This window comes from Alosa pseudoharengus, unplaced genomic scaffold, assembly GCF_046254945.1.
Source record: "Alosa pseudoharengus isolate Yale_2024_CS ecotype anadromous, Long Island Sound unplaced genomic scaffold, YU_APseudo_1.1 YU_APseudo_1.1_scf_23, whole genome shotgun sequence".
NCBI lineage: Eukaryota > Metazoa > Chordata > Actinopteri > Clupeiformes > Clupeidae > Alosa > Alosa pseudoharengus.
In genome coordinates this window covers 18,643,144-18,665,643 of record NW_027468685.1, presented here as the reverse complement: position 1 = coordinate 18,665,643, position 22,500 = coordinate 18,643,144, and the positions used below count along the sequence as shown (strand labels likewise).

The following is a 22,500-nucleotide window of genomic DNA, read 5'->3' as shown; positions in this document are numbered from 1 at the left end:
CATCGACAGAACAGATGGATGGCAGGTAGAGTGCCAAAAATACACAAAAAGCACATATAAACTCATATACACACACACACATACACACACACACACACCCACACACACTGTCGTACCTTGATGAGTGGGCACACCCTGTGCAAACAGCCATTCAGGCAGGGCTGTTGGAACTATCCACTTATGGAAATAGGAAAATCTAAAAGAAAACAAGCTTAAGAATTTGATGTGGTGTGTGTGATTTTTTGTGTATGTGGCTATAAACGGAGGTGTGGGTGTGTGTGGGTGTGTGTGGGTGGGTGGGACCGTACGGCTCCACAAACCACTCACTAGCCTCTCGCGTGGGCTGCAGATCAGGACTCACCGCCACAGCCATACATTACTGGCCCGTTAGTCTCTCCCCCACCACATCTCTGCGCCGTTAAAATGGCCGAGCTGCTCCGCACGGGCTCTGCCACGGTCTCTCTCTCTCCGACTCCTCACCCTGAATCAGCTGACCCAGCCAGAAGCAGCCGGGCAGAACCAGATGATATTTATGCAAATGGACTAGAGAGCGAGTGGGGGTCGGGGGCGACAACAAAAGAATGAAATCAACTGATCATAAAGGCGCTTGTGTTTGTCTGAAGTACTTTTAAAGGGACACCAGGCAAGCCTGATGCTTTTTCTCTACGAAACTCCCCCTCGCTCAGTCTGAAGCTCTTTTCCTTTTCTTTGCGTCTTCCGTCAAGGGTTTTCGCTGCTTCTTCGCCGGCTCTGCCATTATACACACGTTTGCAACAATCTCTAGCGTTTCGTTAGCCTGCCTCTGTGCTGTAAACTGATCCTGCTTCGGTCGGTGGGTAGGATACACCGAACTTGCAAGTGGGATATTCTTCCTACAGGCAGTAGGGGCGGGCGAGAGAGCCTTCATTCGCCCCATAATGAGTCATTTAACCATATACCGACTTACGAAGATGATTCATTAACACAAAAACGTTGCCTGGTGTCCCTTTAAAATGAAAAGGAGGATGCGAGGTGGGGACATTGGGGTGTGGGGGAGTTATTTGGGCTTCAGTGTTTTTTCAGGGGATAATGGTGGAGAGAGGCCTTGACGTCTGTGAAGGAATGCATGACAATTGAAAGTCATTTTAGGGACCGTTCGTTATTTATAAACGGGGTCACCGGAGGGATTTTGAGTGCTTATAACAAAAGTTGCATGACCCTCCCGTGCCTGCAAGAAAATTTTCAACGACCCTCCATCAGTCTTTTCAAAAAACACATGACCCTCCCCGGCAAATTGTCGATACCTTCCACCCGCTACAAAGCGCATTGAAAACACATCGACGCAAGCTATCGTTCTAAATTCACCCTTTGCTTTCTGATCTTACACATCACACTTCACCAAGATGGTGGCCATTTCAGTAGATTTACTCACTAACATTGTTGTGGAAACACAATAAGCATGGAAACTAAATGCACACTTCCTGCAACTGCATTAGCCTACTTGAAATAAGTTACTCCTCTAGTAAGTATTCACATGAATTAAAACAATAAAACATTGAGACCATTCAACAAAGCACACTGGGTAATAACAAATTCAACACATGAACTTGTTGCTATGGACTCGTCTCTAGGCTTCCTCAGTCATTGTAAAGCTGCCGAAGCTGAACATTATCCAAAACTCAATTTCTCAGACGAGCGTCAATTTGGGAGCTTGCTACAATCCTTCCTTCGCAAATGACTTGAAAAGGCCGTTTGCACAATTTCACAAATAATCACAGGGACCGAAAAATACCTAACATGCCAACTTTTTCTGGGTTTAGGCCTATCATTTTAACTTTTCCCCACTCTTGCCGTTTTAATATTTTCCCGTAGAATATCCCATATTACTGTAATACTCTCATAATTAGTCCTGCATTCTGGCCTGTCTCTGTGTTGTCCTGTTGTTACCCTTTGCCCTTCCAGTGAAACAGATGTATTAAAATCATCGTTTTGCTTGCTTGAATGCGAACTCAGAGTGATGTTAACCTAGGCCTATTTAAGTTAACGACGTGGTTGTTGTGAGAGCACGATTCGTTGGCGCTTGCAGTGTTCGGCCGTATAGGCTATGTCTACGTGCGCACCTGCCAGGCTGCCAAAGAAATACCCCTGTATATTCACTCCAAGTTGACCTACCATAACTTACCAACTCTACATTGTAGGCCATAAACTGGCTATTTATATGACCAATGTATTTGTTCAACTTTATGAAGCAGAATTACGCACTGCTACTTGGAACATAACACATTTTTGTTGGCAGGAGAGAGAATGACAGCGATTAACAAATTGCACTTGTTGCTGGTTACCAATAAATAGGGCCTACTATATATTTTTTTGCAAACAACAAAAACAGAAAGGATGGAGACAGCAAAGCTAGAGATGGGCAGGAACAAGGTCAATTGATAGAAATGCTTGTCAAAACGTTAGGAGCTGGATGTGTGGATGAATGAAGCACAAGTATGCTTTATAAGCATGCACACTGTTTAAAGTGAGGCTACATGGTAAACTACAAGTAAACCAAAGTTAAATTTAGCTTTTTTAGGGCTGGATAAAGTTGACCAAATGGATATAGGCTGTTAGGCGTGAATAAAGTAGGCTACTTTGTTGCTCCAACCCTTCCAACGTTAATGGGGACGGATGTTGACATTTTCCTACTTTGCGTGAGAAACCCGGGAAATCTCCCTTATTTTCATTGTTCAATGTTGACAGAGCTATGGAACGAAAGAGACCGTTATATGGCGACAGAAATCAACAATCAAACAAGCCACTTTTATTTTTTGCTGTTTTCATTAATACAAAAGATGGGTGACCCCCCCTCCTAGACAAAAAAAAGTTAGGTGACCCTCCCCTCAACAAAGAATAAAAAGACATGACCCTCCCCTATTTTCCTCCGGTGACCCCGTTTATAAATAACGAACGGTCCCTTATCTCTTCTGTTTGAAGGGTCCACATGAAACCTTTTTACATTTGTCAGATGGTTCCCTCTTTCCACTGCACATGCTTCGAGCCATGAAACTACCAAGGGAACCCCCCCTCCATACTTAGCCTAATTGTTCTCATGAGTAATGTTCTGCTCATACTTAAGCATAGTTTAATCTAGACCATGTAGTTTTACTTTAGGGCTACTCTGAAAAATTGAATTTATTTTATTTTTTGGAGGTGGAGATCTATCTTTAATCTAGCCTAAGACCACAGCTTAGTGCCCAGTTGCCTTTATCAGTGTGGTCATATCTGATTGCCATTTTAGCTGCAGGACCATAGTAAATCATTCAGTATGTCTGTCTACTTGTAGGTATATAAAACATGATTTGGATATAGGTATGTGTGTGTTTGTGTATAGTTGGGCATATGACTCTGTATGTTATGTCTGTCTGATCACACTGTGAGCATGTGCTTTTGTGGTATACTCTCTCTCTCTCTCTCTCTTCCTCTCTCTCTCCTTTCCCCCCCCGCTCTCTCCCTCCCTCCCTCCCTACCTTCCTCTTCCTTCCTCCAGCTCAACCTGTGAACACTGAGGCATATACAGTACATGCATAAAAGACATCCTCTCTCTAGCGGTACACAGTGACTCCCTAGAGGTGTGTGTGTGTGTGTGTGTGTGTGTGTGTGTGTGTGTGTGAGAAAGAAAGGGACTCGGAACTCTTGGCAGAGCCAGTGCTGGATCAGGCAGCCTCCTCTGCTCTCCCCCAGTCAGCAACACCCTGCCTCCAGCCCTTCCATCTCCCCTGGCCACCCCCGCCTCTCCTGACATTCTCTTTCTCTCTCTCTCTCTCTTTCTTTCTCTCTCTCTCCCTCTATCTCTCTCGCTCTCTCCAGTGAATATGCCAACATATCAAAAGAGATGGCTGTGCCAGGCCTTGGCTATGTGGCTAATTATAGTTTGGCAGTGCATGCTCTTTTTTGTTCTTTGATATTCTTTCCCTCTCATTTCCTCAATCATGTAATCACTAGATGACTAGAGCTTTGACTTCTTTACCCCTGTAGCTTTGCTGTTGTTGGAACTATGGCAAGTCCATTGGCCCAAAGTGTGTGAAGTGTTTCAGCATACACTTAGTCTATCCGAAGGTACTGTGATAAATGCATATCCATCCCCTATGCATTCATACCCCCCAGACACATTTTCTTGCTTTTTGAAGATTAGAAGATGTTACAATCAACGTTCTAACTTCGATTCGATTGGATTTCTGGCCTGTCAGATATTTTTGTTGTTTGTCTTGCAGTGTGAAAAGTCGAACTGACCGCAACAATCATGTCCGATTGAAATGTGCCATTTGAGTTACCATATCGTTATCGTATGCAACTGAAAAAAAAGCACTCTGCCCAGCTGTTAATTTAAACTAGTTTTATCATCCACTTCCCCTTTTAGGTTGTGGTCACATGAGCCTAGATGACTGAAAACGTTATTTCCCTCATTTGAGATTCCAAATGTTTTGACCTGGCTTGCATTGTGCTGGCGTTTCTTTGTTTAATTGCCCATGCCTTTTGTTTTGCTTGGCATCTCCACTCTTGCATTTGTGTTTGTGTGGGAGTTTGTTCTCATGTGACAGTTGTAGCACTTGTAGCTGTGTGTGTGTGTGTGTGTGTGTGTGTGTGTATGAGTATGTGTGCGTTTGTCCACCCTCTTGACGCCGACGTCTCCTTAACCCGTGCCCACCCGTCTCTGCAGCGCCAGGGTGAAGCCAGTGTGGAGGGCGTGCTCAACCAGCTGGTGCTCGACCATCTGCAGCTGGCACCACTACAATGGGGTAAGTGCCCGCAAGGCGGCCCACGCCGGGCATCAGTCTCATCCGTCCACCCACACCCCAATCCCGCTCCGCCGTGCGCGTCATAACCTCGGCGGATGCCACCTGCACCGATGCCTTTGCTCTCCCCCCTGACATGGATCAGTGGATGGGGGGGGGTCACTTTGATTGGTCGTCTCCCTCCACCCTTAAGTACTTCCTGTGTGTGTCTTTGTAATGATGGACAGGTGACGGGCGCAGATGGCCCAATCCACTGCGGTGGTTTGTTAGGAGGCGGGGTGGAACAGTGTTAAAGCAACAGCAGCAGGTGGTCGTTCTCACCGCTAGTTTCCAAAACAAGCGGAGCAATTAGTGTGTGCGCCTCTGTCTGTGTGTGTGTGTGTTGGGGCGGGGGTGGGGGGTTGGGGTACTGGTGCCTGCCGCCCATGGTCTCAAGCCATGTTTGTGATTTGCATTCATTAGGAGCTCTTGGCCTGCGTTGAACGGGACAGGGGCCGCAGGAGACAACCCCCCCCCCGCCCCCTCACCCCCCGAGCAGGGTCTTGTAAGTAGGGTTCGCTGTGCCGGCCGCACAGGGTTTGTTTGTGGAGCGGCCTCGGACGTGTCGACTAGAGAAGCGGACCTCGCTTTTAATTAGTCTCAGAGCTATCTCTCTGTCTGTACCGCTCCACAGGAGTGAGGGATGAGGAGAGGAGAGGTGAAAGCAGGGAAGAGGGGAGAAAGAGAGAGAGAGAGAGAGAGAGAGAGAGAGAGAGAGAGAAGAGGCTTTGAGAAGGAGAGACACGCAGAGAGGGGTAGATAAAGAGGGATGTGAGGCACGGAGAGATGGAGGGAGCGTGGGCAGTCGTCAGAGGAGGAAAAACATGCAGGAGAGGGTGTCAGGGACATGGAGAGGGAGTGGAGGGAGCTGTAGAGAGGAGAGAGAGGGACAAAATGTCATGGAATGAGAGAGAGAGAGAGAGAAAGAGAGAGAGAGAGAGAGAGAGATGGCTGGGAGGTTGGAGGAGGGGGGAGCCATCTGTGCTCTCCTCCCGGCCTCGCTAGGGTGGATTTTGTGGGTTTCCAGCGGCAGGATCAAAGCCCTGAGCCCATTTCTAATTTTACTCGGTCCCTCTCCAGGTGTTGGCAGCCAGCATCTCAAAACAGGTTCTCTTCACACCATGTTTTTTTTGTGTGTGTGTGTGTGTGTGTGTCTTGAAAGTACATGCTGTTTTTTTCTCCAGCTCTCCCCATCTCCCCTGCTCAATTCGCTCATCTTCAGTTGGGCAGACTTCCATTTCATTGCTTTTGACACCGGGCTGTAAGAACTGCTCCATCCTTTCATATGCGCCAAACAGCTCCAACTCCTTAATAGCAGTTTGCTCCATTAAGTTTGTATTTAGCCGTTTAAGACGTTAGCAGAAGGTTCAATAGTTTTCGGTGGCACTGCCCCTGAGTTGGCTGCACCATGTGTCTGTGTGTGCGTGTGTGTTTGTGTGTGTGTGAGTGAGTATATTTGTGTGTGTGTGTGTGGTCCTGAGGTTTGCCCATCTCTCAATTAGTGCTCCACTAATTTCCAGCAACATTGCGAGGCCTCTATCGGCTGTGCTGGTGGCTGGCTATCACTGCCTTAATTACCCAGCCTCCTTCAGCCTCTTCCCCCAAGGATGGGAAAGCCATTACAGCCCGCCGGATGTTTCAAATGCCATGGGATCTCCCAGGATCTCCCTTCAGGTGATTAACAGCACAATTCCTCAGTGATCAGCACACACACACACACACACACACACACACACACACACACACACACACACACATTAGCACAATCATACGCACACACATACACACACAAGCGTCTTTCCACATGGCATTTATTTAGGCTTGACTGCCGTTTAAACTGGCCTTGCACGTCTAAGGTGGTGCTTGAGGGAGCCCATCCCTGTAGATATAAGTCTATCTGAAGCCATTTTGTTTCTTTAGAATGCCACTTAATAAGTCGAAAGTCAAGTCAGAAAGTCAAATGCAGGAATCTGGAGGATTTTTCACTCTTGCGAATCTCAGCGAATCAGCCTAGCAGTAGTCATTTAGTGATGACTGAGTCTTGTTACACCATTTACGACAGTGTAGTAACATATTTATGCCTATGTTATTTTGGGCTGTTACTATACTATTATTAGTCTATTAGACTAAAATTTGAGATTTGCTCTGCAGGTCCGTCTGGCCAAGAGGCCATTGAAGCCCAATTCCAATGTCCCTAAAACACAGGCACACAAATTACAATCTCTGATCTGGCATGGATGTGTCTTTCTTTAGAACTGAGTTAACAACTGCATTTAAAACCTTCATTTACGAGATTTCTACACTTCTGAAACGATTCAGTAAGAGTTTAATGCACCAATTTAAATTTGATTTCAGTGCTAGTTACGCCCCTTCTAGAAGTCATAAGTCAATGACAATTACAATTGAGAAGGTCTGTGTGCTAACCAGGCTAAACTGAAACCTAGGCAGACATGAGCCACTTTCCTGTGGTCAGTGATAACACTGCCAAAGCTGCATGCTCTCTGTGTAATGTACCTGGATACTGCCTGCCACTGACAATCGACTCACTAATGAAAGTCTTTTGAATTACAATCATGTTTACAGAGCATGTGTTTACAGAGCTGTAGTTCACATATGACTTTGACGGGTGGAAGGAGAAATAGTTCATTTCAGCTGAGTATTATTAGACCATACTGGTGGAAGCGGAGTCATTTTCTACTGTGTCTCCTGCTGATGATAAAATATTCATTTAGCCCAAACTACTGAAATCGATCTTTTAATATGAGAATGGAGAGCAGGAAATGTTTGGATTTGAAGTATCAATACTTCAGGATCAATTCACATATCACTATTGAGGAATGAGTGGATGTGTAGTGGAAAGAAGTACTTCTACAAACCAAGCCGTTTTAGCGTTCAAACGTGGAAATTATGCCAGCAAAGCGTTGCAACAGTAATGGACTTAATAGCATTCGTGCAGCAGAGGTTAATGCACACTGCTTTGCATCAAGACCACATTACCTCTGGTCTCAAGTGAAAAACTCCCCATTATTCTCCAGGCATGATACTTTGTGAACGCTTCGATATGCGGTACTCAATGGTAAGAAAAAATAAAGTTGAAATCCATGATCTCTTTTATCAACAAGGTGTTAGATAGATAGATAGGCAGGAGTACCGTCGTGGGATTACGCCTGCGTATCAAGAGGGCCATTTAGAGAGTGTTTACCCGCACTGTCAAGGACGGGGACAATACGGCAAAGTGCCTCTCCAGTATTAGTGCTGTGGTCACTACACTTCTGCCAGTGAATCGTGAAAACAGGGGCCTTTGAAAATTATCTATAAAAAAAGGTATATAATATAAAATATATATTTCTATAAAGAAATACGAAAATAAACATGTTCGGCATATCATATATCTTCAAAATCAGTTTGGGTAGTGGTAAAAAATGTTGCAAAATGCTATTTTGCTTGCATTACCAGTGATTTGTAGATTGCTTAGGTCCCCAAACGTAATGTAATCTCCTGCAGACCTCTTGTTTGGTGTGAGCTGCATTTGCCTGACTGTCCCCAGCAGGCCATAGCTGTTGCCAGTTACCATAGCAACCAGTAGAGTCTAGATTTTGTTTCCTTCTTTTTTTTCTTTTAGAAGCATCCACGGTTACGGTTACAACTCTGTTTGCATGTCATGGAAATGATCTGAAGCATCCACGGTTACGGTTACAACTCTGTTTGCATGTCATGGAAATGATCTGAAGCATCCACGGTTACGGTTACAACTCTGTTTGCATGTCATGGAAATGATCTGAAGCATCCACGGTTAGGGTTACAACTCTGTTTGCATGTCATGGAAATGATCTGAAGCATCCACGGTTAGGGTTACAACTCTGTTTGCATGTCATGGAAATGATCTGAAGCATCCACGGTTACGGTTACAACTCTGTTTGCATGTCATGGAAATGATCTGAAGCATCCACGGTTACGGTTACAACTCTGTTTGCATGTCATGGAAATGATCTGAAGCATCCACGGTTACGGTTACAACTCTGTTTGCATGTCATGGAAATGATCTGAAGCATCCACGGTTAGGGTTACAACTCTGTTTGCATGTCATGGAAATGATCTGAAGCATCCACGGTTACGGTTACAACTCTGTTTGCATGTCATGGAAATGATCTGAAGCATCCACGGTTACGGTTACAACTCTGTTTGCATGTCATGGAAATGATCTGAAGCATCCACGGTTACGGTTACAACTCTGTTTGCATGTCATGGAAATGATCTGAAGCATCCACGGTTACGGTTACAACTCTGTTTGCATGTCATGGAAATGATCTGAAGCATCCACGGTTAGGGTTACAACTCTGTTTGCATGTCATGGAAATGATCTGAAGCATCCACGGTTAGGGTTACAACTCTGTTTGCATGTCATGGAAATGATCTGAAGGTTTTTCATTTGAAGTGCCTGAGAGGTTTCCCATTTGTGAACAAATTTTTTAGCAAAGAACACCTGATGGAAGTCATGGGATGTGTGTTTGTGTGTGTTAAAAAGTGTGTGTTGACTAATTTCAGAGAAAGTGAGAAAGTTAGAGGCTGGGGATGTGCTTACACACATTAATGTGTCTCCAGCTGCTATGTAATAAAAGCCTCTGCCCATATCCCATCACTCTGTTCTGTTGAGAGACTCAAGCTGTGCTAGTCCACGCCCTTACTTGATCGAACAGTGTCAACACAATCACATTAATACTATTGTTCTCACAAAAGCCACTGCAGTTGTATGCGCCGGATGGATCATCGTGTTTACCATGTAATGATCTTCTCTAATTGATAGCCAAGGTTGCAGTGTAGGAAAGCAGTCATAAGGCAAATAATGTACCTCAATCTCTTCAAATGTGATGGATATCCCTTAGTCAGATATGAAGATCACAAGTTTAAGTGACCATGTATGTTATTATGACCAGAGCCATATGTCAGAGTGATGGGAGACAATTGCTTACTGGCCTGTATGCTTATTGTGTGACCGGGAATATGTCGGTGACATGTGGCTGATTAATACTGCCTGAAAGTCACATGAATGGTCAAGGCTGTAAACTCCACATTTGCAACATTTGGTGATTTTATGGAACATTATTTAGCCTGTAACATGACACCATTTGGGGACATTTCAATGTTGAATCCAAATCCCCGAGTGGAAATTGAAGAGCCAGTTATAGTGATGTATTTGGGAGGGTTTGTTTAGGCCTCAGCACTGTGGCTGGGAGAAGAACTCTCGCTTCCCTCACTGGTGAAGGCTAATCTTGAAATGCTCTTGGTGGGGGGTGGGGGTGGGGTGGGGGGTGCTTGTGAGAAAGTAAGTCATTATACTTTTCCACAAAAGCTGAGACATTCATAGATTTATTTGGTTCAGGCAGGTCAGGCGCCTCCTCAGCCAAATGCAGGGATTCAGCGGAGCCTGCAGACAGACAGGCCAACTAATCTTGAGAGAGAAGGTGCAGGTTTAAACCGCTCATTATCATGCATTACATGCCTGAATGGGGTAATCAGAGCCATGGATGCATGGGTGTAGGTTTAGGTGGGGATGCTAGGTACTAGTCCCCATCAATATTTTGAGATGACAAAATTGTCAAATAAAATTTTAAAAATGGCAAAAGCATCGAAATCGAGTTTCTTCACTTGGTATCAGTATCGAAACAATAAGTGACATCGTGACAACAGGAGTTGGGGACTTGCATGGATGCTTCAGTAGCTGTGTTTAGATTAGAATAGATTCAACTTTATTGTCATTGTGCAAGTACAAAGACAACGAAACTCTGCATGTTTGTTTGTCCATGTGTGTATAGGGCCAAGGGGAAGCCGTGGCCTACTGGTTAGCATTTCGGACTTGTAACCAGAGGGTTGCCGGTACGAACCCCGACCCGTAGGAACGGCTGAAGTGCCCTTGAGCAAGGCACCTAACTCACTGCTCCCCGAGCACCGCTGTTGATGCAGGCAGCTCACTGCGCCGGGATTAGTGTGTGCTTCACCTCACTGTGTGTGTTCACTGTGTGCTGAGTGTGTTTCACTAATTCACGGATTAGGATAAATGCAGAGACCCAATTTCCTTACGGGATCAAAAGAGTATATACTTACACTTATGTCCGTGTGTGTGTATATGTGTACCCGTGCGTGTGTGCGCCTGGGTCAGTTCATGCTGGCTGTACAGTAGCCTTAGTGCTGACCGCAGCCCTTGGCCTGTGCGTCCCTCTTAGCTCGTCTTCATCAGAGGAGAGCAGTCATATAAATAAACACATACGCGCCAAATGTCAGCTGAGGCAGCCACTGTGTCTGTGCCAACTTTCCTTCTGGAGCGCTGTCTCTCTCTCTCTCTCGCTCTCTCTTTCTGTTTGTCCCTGTTTTTCTCACCGTTGCGCTCTCTCTCTTTTGCTTTCTCACCATCCCTTCTCATCTCTTCTCTCTCTCCTGTTCCAGTCCCCTCTCTCTCTATTCCCTCTCTTTCTCCTCTCTTGCTCAGTCTCTCTCCCCATGCTCTCTCTCTCTTTCTTTCTCTCTCTGTCTCTGTCTCTCTCTCTCTCTCTCCCCCCCTGTTTCCCACCTCTGTTTTCCTCGCCATTGTTTCCCAGAAGGTTAGCGGCTGGCTGGGCTAATTAGCAGTGACAAACGGTGGTGGTGGCGGCGGACCTCGGGGAACTCTTTTCTCATCTTTTTTTCCCTCCACACCATTGTTGTCAAAAAACAGATTAGACAGGCGACAGGGCCGTGAGATGACGAGGGTGAGGGGGGAGCTGTGAAGTGAAAGGACAAGTGTGTGTGTGTGTGTGTGTGTGTGTGTGGGGCTGGGGGGGGGGGTTGTTGGGCAGGGACAGAGATGTGGAAGAACAGAAGACCGGGTTGGCCAATACAACTTCAAAGTGCCGGTCAGAGGCCACTTGGCTTGTCTTCGGTCTCTTTTCTCCCCCAGCCAGAAATTCGCTCACCCATTATACTTGATTACCTCTGTCTGTGCTTATGCTGTGCGACTTCGCCAAGCCCCTACTTCCCACTAATTTCTGCATGTCTGCCATCAATAATGGATTCCGACACATTAAATATATGTATAATGTCCCGTCATGCAAATCAAGACCGTGTACTTACTGCCTTTGGTGCCTTTGCTAAGTCTTTTTTTATTTTAAGCAGGCTCCTGTTGAAAGGACTAGAAAGAAAAGGTCATTTGAAATTATCTTTGTGGTAGATCAGTTTGATATTTCTGGGTGAAAATGGGGATATTTCTAAAACTTTTACACTTTTGTGGTGCAGCTGTGCAACCTTATCAAAGAGAGGGAGGAAGAGGAGTTGGAGGGGAAAACAGACAATCACACACTCACACACACACACACTCACACTCACTCACACACAGACAAATTCAGATTGGGTCACCAAGATCTTGCCAAATGCTATTTCGGTGGGGTTCACACCGGTGCCATAATCCACCACGCTGCACCACAATAAATGGCTTTCATCAAGCGGCAGCTGGAAGTTTGGGCGTAGCTTTGCTCCTCGGGTTGGCTGGAGACGGCAGGGTGGAGGCAGCAGCGTGATGGAGTAGAGAATATAACACTTTCATTAAATCAGAGAAGAGACGCTAGCACAGAAAATCCCCTTTAACATGCAAGAAGGATGTTGATGGCTTAGGGACGAGGATGAGGATGATGCTACAAATAAGAGTGATGAAGATGATTTCAGCGGTCACAGTTTGTTTTAACCATTAAAGGTAGTTATGTGTGCCGATGGAAACAACAGACCAATGCTGTTGGCAATGGTGGTGAAGAAAGTGAATATCTGTGAAAGTCTGTGAATCTTCTGAACCTGGAGTTTTACGTCATACTATAAATCAGGGATTTCTTTTCTTTTATTTTTTTTTTAAGTATATTTTTTTGGCCTTTTTATGACTTTAATGATAGTGACAGTGGAGAGTGACAGGAAGCGAATGGGAGAGAGAGCAGGGGTGGGATCCGGAAAGGACCACGGGGCGGGAATCGAACCCGGGTCGCCGGCGTACGGTGCAGGTGCCCCAGCCAGTTGCGCCACAGCTGGGGCCAAATCAGGGATTTCTAAATCGGTAGCTCTACGATGGCCAAACCTTTTACCAAAGACAGAGCCACAGAGCCTTCCCTGTGGCCCGGGTGAGTGAGGGGTTTTGGAGTGGTGTTGTGGGGAAATTATCTTTTCCGTTATTTATGTGTGCTTTCGCCCATGTTGGAAATTTATTGAAGCCTTTCAGGCAGTGGCAGCGAGCCTATGGAGAAGTGAGGCCACCGTTTGGCATCTGAATTTCACCAACAGGCTTTGAGAAATGCTTAACTGTTTGTTTACCAGCTTACTCACAGGCCAGTGCATATATTCTATGGACCCATTGAATAGAACCTCTAAGGTCTGAAGCAATCTGATATAAAATAGTACAATAGCTCAAAATAGCTCACATCGTTGAAATGTAGAGGTGTGTGTGTGTGTGTGTGTTTATATGTCTGTGGGTGGGTGGGAGGGGTGGCACAGAGGTAATTTCAGGTGGCAGATGATGCAGCCCTTCTCCCAGGTGTCATGTAGATCATCACTGGCAGCTGGCGTTCATGGCTGATCTTAAGCAGCCCTGACACAGTTTGTCCACAACACTATCCCGTACCAGCCAACAAATACCAGCCGCAGTTTCATCTTAAGCTCTTCATCTTCATCTTCTTGTCCTGGACTCAGTCCACTGTCCATAACACCTCACACTAAACCTGCAGCGTGGTACAGCCTGGTCCAGACCAGCGTCCCACATCCCAAAAGCCCAGGCTACTAGCTTTCATGCCAGCAGCACTCTTGAGGCGTCGGGGAGTGAGGTTTACCAACGTTCCACACGCACAGCTAAGCTTGCTGGCATCCGTTACATCTGCTCTCATTTGACTGTCTGGTGTAACTACAACATTTAACACTAGCCCTGCCGCTTTGGATCTTGGTCCCAACAAGGAATTGTGAAAAATGTATGTGATAGTGGATGGATGATGTGCTGTATGTCAAAGCAGGCATCATGGGGACGTGTTTTTAATCATGCTTGTTGTCAATGTGTCAGAATTTGTGCTTCTGCCACTTCCTACAGGATGTTGGATCTCATGCAGAAAGGTTCAGTCTGCTCTCTGGCTGTGTGTGGTGTCATTTGGGTGGAAAGAGGGGAAGAGAGAGGAGGACAGAAAGGAAGGGAGGGAGGGAGGGAGGGAGGGATGAATTACTGGTGACTTCATCGTCGAAGCCAACAGAATACCACTGGGAACAGGCCTGGCCCTGGACTACTTGCAGATTCACTCATGAACTGGAAGGCAAATGTTTGGGCACAGAGAGAAGGCTAAATAGAGAGAGAGTTAGAGAGTGTGAGAGAGGGGTGGGGGGTGGGGGGGGGCGGGTGGCAAGCTAAAGACCTGTGCAATCCAAGAGAGCCCGACAAAGGCTCTGTCTAATCCTGAGCGCCCAAGTATGAAGGACGGAGATGGACTGACAGACAGACTACCAGACGCCGGCATTTACTTTCACTTAGTTGATAATTCCCTCTACCCACGGTCACTTCTGCTATGAGGTGCTTTTTAGGGTTGTGCCGATAGACGATATCATCGTCCATCGTGATGGTTGACAGACATCACGATGGAAAGCAACCATCGTGATGCCACGCCCCCACATGCCAGTCAACAGCTGTAACCTGCTGTAACAGGCTACAACATATAAAAAAAACTTTCCCTGGAAATGAAATTGAGCCTACTTTAAAGGCTATCAGTCAAACAGTTATCACGTATTAGTCTACCGTCTTGTAAAATAAAAGACTTATTAGTCTACCGTCTTATTCAAATAATTCCTGACTGTGACGTGAATGTGTAATTGTCTTTTTGTAGCCTACATGTCTCGCAGGCCTATAGTCTACATTGGACGTAAAATATGTAGTCTAATGTTTTAGCAGAAAATAGTCCTATTGAATTATTATTGTTAGGCTGTTGATTCTAGCGCTCAAATATTTTTGCGAGGCTACAGTGAGCGCCAAATGCGTCCTTCTCTGTGTTAAAATAAACCATTTAATTAAACCGTTAATTATAGGATCAGAAGGTAGCCTATCCGTCTTTCACTGTAAGGCTTGTATTTAATGCATTTAGCAAAAGTCCCACACAGCAGCGGAGTGGTAATCGGGATTCGTTATTTGTAAAAGTTTTTTTACTTCGTCCTCCTATAGTCTGGACTGCGCGATCGCAGCCCTTTCACTTCCCGCCGGCCGCCCTCATAGTCAGCATAGAAGGTAGCCTGATAACGTGGGATGCTGCATAGCGTACTACTGAAGAGTTTAAATGAGTGACCACGATTGTAGTCTTAAGTAGCTTTTTTGCTAGGCCCAACGAAGGCTGGCAATGTATAATATTACACTGGTTGGTGCACACGCAAGTGTTCAGATTGATTGTCTATCCGTCTTTCACGACGATTGGAGCAGATATTCCACACAACTTTGGTAGCCTGGTCAGTATGTCTCTCTTAGCTGTCCTCTTTCATCAGGCCTTATAGCCTATATAATATGTTTATTTTTTATTTTTATGTAGAACATTATAAATGTATTTCTGTACAGACATGGTAATTAATTACCCCCCCCCCCCCCACGATATCATCGTCCATCACGATGTTTTACTGTACACATCGTCAAATGCCAATTTAGGGGACATCGCCCAACCCTAGTGCTTTTAGTTAGTGGTAGAGGAATGGTTAAAGATGGAGAGAAGGGGACGCAGGTGGAGTGCACAGGGATGGTGTCGGTGAAGGAGGTCGGCATCCTTTGCGCTCTGTCCTGCTGCAGTTGCATGTAGTGTCCACCACTGACCCATGGTCTGGCTGGGCTGGGCTGGGCTGGGCTGGACTGGACTGGACTGGGCTGGGCAGGGCACGGCACGGCACGGCACGGCACGCGTCGTCAGTGTTTCTCTGTGCCCGCGGGTATGCTGCCCACAGCCCACCAGCCTTGAGGGAGTCGCAGTGGCCAGCAAACTCCCTCGGTCATCTCAGCTCATGTTCATGCCGTGCAGGGGTGGGGGATGAAGGAATCAGGATACAATGAAGGAGCAGTAAAGTCAATTAACTTTCGTTTTGCTTGTATTTGTGGTGTAATTTAGTAAACAAAACATGAAAACAAGCAATTAAATAGTAATCAAGAAAACTGAATTCCTTATATTACTTAAGGCTTAGATGTTGTGCCTTTTAATCACAGTGTTGCAGGTAGAAAACAAGCACTCTCACTACAAGCTCTATTTCTGAACAGCAATTTCAGTAGCTGCACCAAGGGTTTTTTGGAAGAACATAGCTCTGCTCTGTGTGTGTGTGTGTGTGTGTGTGTGTGTGTGTGTGTGTGTGTGTGTGTGTGTGTGTGTGTGTGTGTGTGTGTGTGTGTGTGTGTGTGTGTGTGTGTGTGTGTGTGTGTGTGTGTGTGTGTGTGTGTGTGTAAACCCCTGTAAGCCTTGCTCTTGATGGGTTGTCCTGACCCCACGCCCTGCATCTCTCGGGAATGATGTATTTCAGCATGCAGTGTTTCTGACTCAGCACTGTGTGTGTGTGTTTGTTTAAAGCCCCATGAGTCTATATATCTGACTGTAGTATTCATAGCACTCAATAGACGCACGGAAGCCTTTGAGCATTGAGGGGGGAAATCCTTTTTATATTCATGTGGAAACATGAATATAAATCAAAGTGCCTCTATGTGTGATTTCAGCAATGGTGAAGAACTCCCAGCAGACTGTTCAGCAGCAGAGTGGTGCCGTCATGTACAGCAGTCTGGGTTTGTTAGTGCCGGATGCGGCCCAGATGGGGCCCAGATGGGCGGAGAAGGAAGGGAGGTCACAGAGGCGTCAGAGGATGAAAGAACAAGCGGAGATAGGGAGATGATCTGAAGGAGTACAACTCTGATGTGGAATTGAAAACATCTCACTCGATCCCCAGAGATAGTGTTTGATTGGATACTGTGAGGTCACAGCTTCAGAAGTCCGTAGATTAGTGGTTATCTGTGTGCGTGCGTGCGTGCGTGTGTGTGTGTGTGTGTGTGTGTGTGTGTGTGTGTGTGTGTGTGTGTGTGTGTGTGTGTGCGCGCGCGCTTGTGTGTGTGTGCGCTTGTGTGTGTGAGGGAGATGACTCTATGACTCCACGGGAGGTGCTGATTGCGTTGCTGGGTGATGGCTCGGCTGGCATGTCGGAGGTGCGTCGCCGCGGCGCTGGCAGCAGCGGTGGGAGGTGTCGATAAATCAGGGGCGGCGCTAGGGTCCTGTCAGACGCCGCCCGTCACCGTGATGGATGGACGCTGGGGAGGAGCCACGGGGAAGTCGGTCAGACTGATTTATCTGCCTGTTTTCCAGCGTCAACACCCAGGAGCTGTCCATCCCAGAGAGAGATGGAGGAAGAGAGAGAGAGAGGGGGGGGGGTAGGGACAGTTAATAACGGATGGAGAGAGGGATAAGGTAAGCATTGAGCAGAGGAGAAATGAGAAAGAGAGAGCGGGAGGGAGGGAGAGTAGAAGGGTGGGAGAAGGAGAATGGAAGAAAGGATGACATGGAGGTGACATGGAAGATGGAATAAGAGGAACAACAGAAAGGGTAGAGTGAGGGAGCCAAACAGAGAGGAGAAGACAGCAGGATGAAGTAGCAGATTAAAAGTGTGCGTCTGTGTGCGTGTGTGTGTGCGTGTGTGTGTGTGCATGTGTGTCCATGTGTAGTGAGCAGGCCTGACACTGAGTCCCTGGGGTCCCGCCTAAACGGAGTGGCGGAGCGAGATGAAGTGATGTGTGCTCAGGCGGCCCCCGCCCCTGTCAGGCGCACACTGACTGACTCAGCAGTGAATCACAGAGCAGGAGGGAGGACATGCAACAAGGAGGAGGAGAGGAAGAGGGAGAGAGGAACACAGCCATGTGGTGGCAAACTGAATGGAATGAATGCAGCACACACACACACACACACACACACACACACACACACACACACACACAGAGAGACACACACACACACGCAATATATCAGAAACACTGGCATCGAGAAGAAGGAAAAGCAAACAAGTGAAATTGAAAGGGTCAGCAAAAGCTGATTAGCCAATCTCTCTATCTCTACTCTTTCTCTTCTCTCTCTCTCTCTCTTTCTTGTTCTCTCTCTCTCTCTCTCTCTGTCTGTCTCTCTGTATGTCTCTCTGTGTCTCATTCAACCATCTCAGGCGGGTTGTTCGCCCACAAGCTCAACCATCAGGCCGTGGTTTACAAGAGCGCAAGAGGTGTCTCTCCTAGATGGGAGATGGAGGAGTTTGCTTTCACCACTTTCCACTATGGAGTAGGACTGTCTGCTCTCCCTGTGCTGTGTGTGTGCGTGCGTGTGTGTGCGTGTGCGTGTGTGTGTGCGTGTGCGTGTGCGTGTGTGTCCATTTGGGCACATGTGCGTTTTGGCTGTGTGAGTACTTTCTGTATATCCCTGCAGTGGAGTGACCCAAGGGCTGTGTGCGTGTGTGTGTGTGTGTGTTTATTGGGCTCAAGTCCTCCTTGGCCAGATCTGTATGTGTGAGAGAGAGTGAGGAGGAGTGCACACTGTGTGTGTGTGAGAGAGAGGAGGAGAGCACACTGTGTGTGTGAGAGAGAGAGGAGGAGAGCACACTGTGTGTGTGAGAGAGAGAGAGAGAGAGAGAGAAGGAGAGCACACTGTGTGTGTGTGAGAGAGAGAGAGAGAGAGGAGAGCACACTGTGTGTGAGAGAGAGAGAGAGAGGAGGAGAGCACACTGTGTGTGAGAGAGAGAGAGGAGGAGAGCACACTGTGTGAGAGAGAGAGAGGAGAGCACACTGTGTGTGTGAGAGAGATAGAGAGAGGAGGAGAGCACACTGTGTGTGAGAGAGAGAGAGAGAGGAGAGCACACTGTGTGTGAGAGAGAGAGAGAGGAGGAGCACACTGTGTGTGAGAGAGAGAGAGAGAGAGGAGGAGAGCACACTGTGTGTGAGAGAGAGAGAGAGAGGAGGAGAGCACACTGTGTGTGAGAGAGAGAGAGAGGAGAGCACACTGTGTGAGAGAGAGAGAGAGAGGAGAGCACACTGTGTGTGTGAGAGAGATAGAGAGAGAGAGAGGAGAGCACACTGTGTGTGAGAGAGAGAGAGAGAGAGAGAGAGAGGAGAGCACACTGTGTGTGAGAGAGAGAGAGAGAGGAGGAGAGCACACTGTGTGTGAGAGAGAGAGAGGAGGAGAGCACACTGTGTGAGAGAGAGAGAGGAGAGCACACTGTGTGTGTGAGAGAGATAGAGAGAGGAGGAGAGCACACTGTGTGTGAGAGAGAGAGAGAGAGAGAGAGGAGAGCACACTGTGTGTGAGGGAGAGAGAGAGGAGGAGAGCACACTGTGTGTGAGAGAGAGAGAGAGAGAGAGGAGGAGAGCACACTGTGTGTGAGAGAGAGAGAGAGAGGAGGAGAGCACACTGTGTGTGAGAGAGAGAGAGAGGAGAGCACACTGTGTGTGTGAGAGAGATAGAGAGAGGAGGAGAGCACACTGTGTGTGAGAGAGAGAGAGAGAGAGAGAGAGAGGAGGAGAGCACACTGTGTGTGAGAGAGAGGAGGAGAGCACATTGTGTGTGAGAGAGACAGAGTGTGTTAGCATTCGTGTGTCACTGGCTGAGGGGTTGGCATGGCCGGAGAAGCATTCATCATGCCTTCAAAACAATGCCAGCTGTCACCCACTCCATTCGGATTCGCCGGAGGGGAAATAAATCACCGGCCTTACCTCCACCCGCACCCGCCTCACACCCTACACCCCCACCCCAACACTGATGGAGAAGCCACAATGCCACCTCATCCACAGGGATGGGTGGAGAGAGAGAGAGAAAGGGAATGAGGGAGAAGTGTTTGCAGGTGAGGCAGAGGAAATGAGGGGGGTTGAGGGTCAGTGCTTGCCCTGAGAAAGACTCAGAAGTGACTGCAGGATCTGTCTCGCATTAAGACGGGAGATTGTCAGGGAGTCGCCAAAGATCAGAGAAAGTTTCGTCAAAGGAAATTCAGTCTGATGTTTTGACATCAATGTCCATATGAATACACTATATTAGTTGTATGATATTAGAATGTGGTGCATTCATGCTATCAAAAAATGTTCATATATTTTAGTAGGGTTTCTGACAACATGCATGTATTATATTATGTAGAGACCAAATACCATACGTGTTTCATGAAAGAAGACAACTCTGACAAGTTTCATACATTTTCTGTTGTGGCCAAATACCACACATGCATGTTTGATAACAGAAAATTTCATTTCAGTCATGACATCTGAAACTGAATCTGAAACATTTGTTCTCCAATCCACCAATCCTTCACCTCCCGTTAGCCTTGTGCTCTGAGTGTGCCCTCTGTGTGTGTGTGTGTGTGTGTGTGTGTGTGTATATGTGTGTGTGGCCATGTTTGGATGGGTTCAGGCTGGATTTGAAATTGTGTTTGTCTCAGACCGGTTCTTTCTCGGCCAGAAACTCCCCCCTCCATTGATTTTCCCAGAGGAAACATGAGTTCCTGCAAAGCCTCGGAGACTAATGATTTGACATTTCTCGGATCCTGGCTCTGTGTGTGTGCGCATGTGCGGGTGTTTGCGTGTGTGTGTGTGTTAAAACTGAGGAAAACCTAGGAATTGTTGAGACAAATGAAAGAACGTTGTGGCTGTTACACGTATGTAGTTTAAAGAGAGTAGCCATAGACATGAACCCAGGCACACACAAACTTGGAGATAGACACATGGTCTAGGGATACATTGAATAATTGGTGGTTGTAGTAATTAGGGGTGTGATGAGATCTCGTGCCTCAAGATCTTGTGATACTACAATGTCACAATATTTCTTGTCAAGGTAAAAATCGGTCTCATGGAGTAGTGTCCAGCTGTAACCAGCATGACTGACGAGTGTGATGAAATTCGCATAGAAGATGCACCAGCCACTTTTATATTTTTTGTGATTTTGGGTATCTGCTGGAAACAATAATACCACTCAATTTATTATAAATATGTTTTTATTAAAAATATTTTGCATATTATTAATTACACCATTTCCACTAAAACACAGTAGCATAACCGCTACACTTCCATGTGCTGCCACTGCGTTCAAAAACATAAAGTTAGCAAGATTTACTGTATGGATCTGTGTTGAATCAACGCAGCCTAATACCATCGCACAAATGGTTCTCAATTGAAACTATAGCTGGGTCATTCTATGGAAACGTTCATCTTTACAGATCTGTTACACTTTGAAAAACACCTAATTGTTGCAATAATTCCTTTGTAAGTAAAACAATATGTTAATTGAACAATCAAGTTGACAGTGACAGTGTTTATTTTTCTCTCAGATTCTGAGGTCAAAAACATGTTTTGAAATAATGCATGCATAACTATCACTACCCCACCAGCTCCTCCAACAGTATCGCAAGGATTCGTTGTACTGTCACGTTTGGTTAATCTATTATTCGTGCTGGGGTTGGAGGAGCTGGCAGGGGGAGAGTTGGTAAGTGTTCTTAACAGTCTTCTGTAATAAACTCCGGGTTCACTAACTACGTTGTTGGTACTTTGTTGTATGTGTAGGGACCCTGAGCAAGTTACTGACGAGGTTTGGTGCTGTTTTGAACAATATTACTGGTTAAAAGCGTTTAGAAGCGTTTGAAGCGTTTAGCTTAACTGGTTAGAAGCGTTTAGCTTACCGCCCTTAGCTAATCCACTGTTTGCGATTTGGGGCTACAGCGTATACCGGGACAAGCTCTGTAGAGTTTGATCAATGAAAAATACTGTCTCCACGGCTTATTTGATGTGTTTTAATGCAGAAAAAGAACCTGGGGTCAATTTTCGCTGGAGTTACACTTTAAAATTGAAAATGGAAATTAAAATAAATAGCGTCTTTAGCATCCTTTAAATCACATCTGTGTTGCCATGTTCAACATTCACCCTTTGAACAGTCCTTGCAGTATGCAGTCCTTGCAGTATGTGGCTGCATGCATCTAGGGTGGGGGGGGGGGGGGGTAGACCTGACTCCCACTCCCACCACACTTCCTCCTGCACTGTGCAGAAGTCTCCACAGGGCACTGATGAGAGATCCTGCGGAGGCTCACAGACAAAGGGGAAACTGAGACTCCCTGTAGCCCTTGTGTCTTTTTTTGTGGGAGTTCAACTGTAAATGTGCTAATCATTCAGAATAAAAGAGATGTTAATTTTGTTAACCTCAATAGGTTTTTCAGTGATAATTCTTATTTCCTCAGCCAGCTGTAGTTGATGTCTCATGGCAGATATCTGTGACTTAACTCACTTGATTTAGGGAAGGGCAAGGTTCCAAAAACAACAATGGCAATTTGTCAGTGACTCAGTCACTTGACCCCTCCAGACCCCTTTGCATGTTTTCTACTGTCCTTTTTTTGTCATTTGGTCCGTTAGCCCCCCACACTCTGCGACCGCGAACAACTGGTCACTTGACCCCTCTGCCCCGGCACTGACGAGCAGCACCCTGACACACGTCACAACAGCAGATGGCCGGGCCGCGCCGATGCCCTCCCACACGCGTGCATGTGTGTGTTTGTCAGCGCCGTCGAAACCTCCAAGGACAGCTCCAGCGCGCTTGACGATGCCAAGATGTGACATGCGGCACAGTGCGGTTGGCCCTGCAGTCGGTACTCCAGGACGCGCTGCCCCACTTACCCACCCATACCCCTCCACACACACACACACACGCACACACAC

The 22,500-nt window shown here is 46.6% G+C and overlaps 1 protein-coding gene across 1 annotated transcript in view; it reads left to right on the top strand.

Annotated features, from left to right (window-relative positions):
* Positions 1-22,500, top strand: part of trappc9 (trafficking protein particle complex subunit 9) — a 233,026-nt gene that overhangs the window by 155,501 nt on the left and 55,025 nt on the right. Inside the window, exon 21 of the mRNA XM_076301892.1 lies at positions 4,670-4,760. Within this exon, the coding sequence (XP_076158007.1) occupies positions 4,670-4,760 (91 nt within the window). The remainder of the gene's footprint in view (positions 1-4,669; positions 4,761-22,500) is intronic.